At 32.1% G+C, this 4,932-nt stretch overlaps 1 protein-coding gene across 1 annotated transcript; it reads left to right on the plus strand.

The window, feature by feature from the left end:
- The first annotated feature begins 279 nt into the window (after nt 1–279).
- LOC149165968 (mini zinc finger protein 1-like) lies at nt 280–1,310 on the plus strand. The gene has a single exon (XM_089431237.1). It carries the CDS (start codon nt 490–492, stop codon nt 757–759), a length of 270 nt encoding a protein of 89 aa, XP_089287363.1. The 5' UTR covers nt 280–489; the 3' UTR covers nt 760–1,310.
- Nucleotides 1,311–4,932: the final 3,622 nt, after the last annotated feature.

Genomic DNA, 4,932 nt, shown 5'->3' on the forward strand with positions numbered 1-4,932 from the left:
TTCTTTCTAGTGATGGTGTGTGTGTACGAAGGCATCTTTGATGAGGGCCCCCCTGTTCGCCTTTTTGAGGTTATGTGGAGAGGCTTATAATCAGTTGGCTTTTGATTGATTCGATTAGGGTTTTGGGGTTAAATAAGGTTTCTCAAGAGTTTGCATTTAAAAATCTAGTGGACGGACTGTTTTAATCTGAGTTTAAGAAAAGTACAGAGAAGGATTAAGATCAAAACCCCAGATATTTGCGACAAATAAGTTGATGCTGATCACTTAGTTGAATAAGGAAAGTAGGTACGCGCATCTTTCAATGCCAAACCCTTCTACCTGTTCTCTTTCCCACATCGATTCTGTGAGGTTGCGAACATATACATATGTGAAGGAGGAGCTGCTCACAGATGAATTGAGATCCAGTTTTGAGATCCCTGATTAGTGACCAAGGCGACAAGTGCCTCAGTGGTTGAGATTCAGGATCAATTAACAGGATCTGTGGAGAAAATGAGGCCGTCTGAAATGCTGCACACAGAAGCTGTCCGAAGAGGAGAAGGCTCTATTTTGAGGGTAGGTGTGCGCTATGGAGAGTGCCAAAAGAATCACGCTGCCAACATTGGTGGCTACGCAGTCGATGGTTGTGGCGAATTTATGGCCAGCGGAGAAGAGGGAACGTCAGCAGCCCTAAAGTGTGCAGCCTGCAATTGTCACCGCAACTTCCACATAATGGAAATTGAAAACGAGACACTGTGCGAGTACCATCACACAGCAAAGTGATTATCTGACATTCGATTTGTGGGTATCGGGTTCGTTGTCTCGGGTATGATATTAAACAAGCCACTAGATAGTAATCGTCTTATGGAGTATTTTCGCAGTCATAGTTTGAAATTAATTCTGTCCACAGGGAAATAGATATATCTTGTGCATATCGTTTGATGTCCATTGAGTTAACAGTGTCAGCTTCTGTCAGCTTCTGTACGCATTCAACAAAATTAGTGTTGCTCAGAAATATAACTTGTTCAGAAATATTGGGTAAAAAACGGAAAAATTATATTTTGAGCCTAGTTTAACCTTTTCTCAATAGCTTGTTGGATTTTCAGATTTGATCTCAATGTCAGTGAGGTTATTTCTCTGACAACTTGGGCAGCTCCCAAGGTGTGCAGTTGACCATAGCTATAGGAATTTTACATAGATCTGGATAGTAACTTTGTATTTGTGCATCTGCTTATGTTCAGAGCTGTTTAATTTAATATTGAGATGAAGTCAAAACTTTGTTGGCAAGATTGTATGTGTCTGAATATTACATAATGTAACTAGTCAATACAGTACCCTTGCCTGAATAATGAGTTTGTCTATTGGCTGCCATATTCTTGAAATAAAATTGATTTTTTTCAGAAAAAAAAAAATACAAAACGTAGGAAAGGTTCCTACGACATAGCTAATAAGTATTCTCTTCACTCACCTTAATGCGGTATGGACTTAGCTTCTCAATATGGATATTTTGAATCTGTAAAGAAATCTTTACCATTACTCCTTAAAAGGCTTTGATGCTAGAAACCTCCAAATTTTCATGTTTTATTGTTTTCCATTTTAAAAAAGCTTTCACATATATTTTTAACAACACTTATTTCTCTTTTGTTTATGTGGAAAAGTCAATAATCCAGCAAAATTGTTTAATTATTCAAGTTTTATAAATAAATCGTCATATCGAATATTAATATTTATATTTATAGCAAATCTAGTAAAATCTATAAAATCACAAAGACTTGCATTTGTAGCTTTCATATCCATTTTATGAAGAATGTTTCAACATGTTATATATTTATTTATATCATGTTTAAAAATATATATATATGTATTTATTTATATCATGTTTAAATATATATATATATATGTAATTGATTGCTGTTGTTGATAAATTTAATCAGATATGCAAACTAATATTTTTATGTTTTTATCTTCTTAATATATAGAACAAGATTATATTTAACGTTTTTCTTTATTATATAAAATTTACTATCAAATATTTATTATTATTATTTTTTTATTCTTTGAAATGTAATTAGATGTTTTATATGTGTACAAATTTTCTCTTCAAAGTTTATTAGATTACTTTAATGCGGGGATAATCCCATTTTTTTACAATATTTATTGCACATCTTCTTTATATTTACCCTCTTTCCAGAGAAAATCAAATGGATCATCTTCTTTATTTATTTATTTTTAATTTGAAGAAAAAATTATTTATGCTCACATTTTGTCCAAAATTGAATAACCAAACCAAAAAGACTCTTGCAATGTTACTCTCCATGCCCACCTCTAAGAGATACACCTTCTTCCTAACTATTTTCTCAATATGTCCATCAAACTACATACAAAGCATATGCTTGATTAATCGTAAAAAACATGTGACACCTCTAGTCACTTACTAGCATGTATCACTATCTTTGTAACTTGAATATCTCGAATTTTCCTTTCTAATTGATTCATTTAACATCTACATTCGAACATGCAATGTTCTTTTGTACAAAAATATTTATGAATAACTGACACTATTTAAATCACTGTCCATAAGAAATATGAAAAGATACCTAAGTAATCACATTGTAAAACACTCAAACACAAAAAAAACACTTATCCTTTTAAGAAAGCACCAATTGGAAATTCATACACTTTAGACATTCCACATAGCCATAAAATTAGTTATTCCACCTAGTCATAGATTGTGCAGTGCTGCTCATAATCTCTTAGAAATAGGTCACCTTGCAATGGGGCCGTGATTCCATAAGCATTTCAGATTTCTTAAGACAATTGTGGTACATAACCAATATTGATCATAAATAGGGTCATGTACCATACTCCAATACTCTCACATTCCCCACTAGCCCACACAACCCAATGTAGTGCACCTACTTCTCTGGACCCACAATCCATTAAACCATGTCATTACCATTTGAAGGTTCCCACATAGGCTAAATAGAAATCTCTTATACCCCTATGGATTTCCAAGGAATTAGATCCCCTTGGTTAACTTTGTGTTAGTTTCTTTTGCTAACTTACTTTTGAATTGTTCCTAAAAGATTAAGATTCATATCACTTCTTCCTTTTCTCCACCCTTGCCTTCTTCTTGTCATCGCAGGGCTTCTAGAAGGATGACTTATTCTTATTTTGTATACAAAAGTGCTCTTCCTTCTTCACAACTCCATCTAAGGTGTTGGGATCATCATATGTAATCTCTTCATTGTAGGACAATGGTAATCCACTTACAAATATTTGTATTTTTAACTTTTGATCCTTAATAAAACCAACGTTCCTTTTTAACTTTAGGAATTTTATTCCATAGTCTTCAATTTTCATACTTCTCATCTTTACTACAAATAACACTTGCAATTTTTTTTATAGTACTGTTCTAACAAACACTTTTTTTGAAAATAATTTATGAATTGCATTCATGAGATCTTCTTATCATCCAAGTGTTTGACTTTGTTGAGATGCTCCTACCATAGGTTAGTTGTTCCTTTAAAGTGATATGAATCTCAAAATTGGATGAGTAATTATACAATCGAGACACTCGCTCATATCTAGTAGTCAATCTTTACCTTAATCACTTTTCATATGCTCACCGTCAAGTGTAGGATGCTTAATATTCCTAACCTCTTCTTGCAAGTTATCCCAATCAGATTTCCTTATTTGTTGTGTAATTGGTGCTATGTTGGGACTAATCTCAGATTCTGATGAAACATAGGGCATCTTTGTTAAATGTTTGGTGAGTGATGTTGGTTCCTACTAGTAGTTCTTGAACACGTAGAACTTACATCATCCTCCCTCTCAACTTGAGAATTGTGTTCCTATGTCTACTTTAAATTATATTTCTTATCAATTATCCTTTGCATTCTATTTAATATTTGTATAATATAATTTAAAACTTTTTTATTCCTTAATTGAACTTTCAATATCATTTACATAACTAAGCACCTTCATTTTGAGACTCTGGGTGTCCTCTAAGTCTTTATTTTTTAACCTACCCCTTCCATGTCCATTTTACTATGCCTTGTCATTACGCATTCCAAAATTCATTCCACTAGCCTCCTCTTCTAACTATAGGACCCTTAGGTATATGTAATGTTTCTATTCCTCATGCTAATTATGCTCTTATAGGGGAGAAGTATAAATTTTCTTAATTTCCTAAGAAATTCCTTATGCGAAAAGTAGAATTTAGGGTTTACATATGACTCTCCTATGCAATAGAATTCTAGTTACTAATAATTTTCCCAAATATGATTTTCAATCTAAAAGATATATCCTATGAAAGCGTTGGCAAAAATTTCGCAATTTTCTATTTTTTACTACAACAAATATCTACCAATTTCCTAAAACTTCCTCTACTCAAATTTCAAATCTAGCTCTGCGGTTGTGCTTTATTATGAAAGGTACTTTGATTACTTCTTATGTGTCACAATATCAGATCCAATTATATATTTTGACGTCCTAGATGTAAACTAACACCAAATTTTTCCCTTGCACTATTTTAGTAATAATTTCCTCATACTAACTCTATATGATAGTTGCAGTATGCCATTTGAAATCTCTATTTTATATATTTCATTTAATAAAATCTATGTATCAATGATATACATAATTGTTGTGAGATTTCACTATTTGAAAACATCATTTAGGGTCTTCAAAATGCACTACAAGTTAATAACCTAAGAATTTAGAAAAGGTTCTAAAAATTTATGAATTTTTCTATTGTGTTACTACTTTTAATATGTCAAATACCGCCTTTTACTATCTTATACAACTACTACTAATTACAAACTATGTCTATGCACCATATTGCATTTACAAGTACAAGTGTATATATAGATGAATCTGTGCATAAGCAAACACAAAATTGAATCATATATAATGAAAAGTTGATGCGTATCTATAAATATAAATATAAATATA

This window comes from Pinus tabuliformis, chromosome 5_1 (assembly GCF_031772625.1).
Source record: "Pinus tabuliformis cultivar Carrire ecotype Pingquan chromosome 5_1, CPIR1, whole genome shotgun sequence".
Lineage (NCBI taxonomy): Eukaryota > Viridiplantae > Streptophyta > Pinopsida > Pinales > Pinaceae > Pinus > Pinus tabuliformis.

Coding starts and splice junctions, on each gene's coding strand:
- LOC149165968 (XM_089431237.1), top strand. CDS start 490: ATGAGGCCGTCTGAAATGCTGCACACAGAAGCTGTCCGAAGAGGAGAA.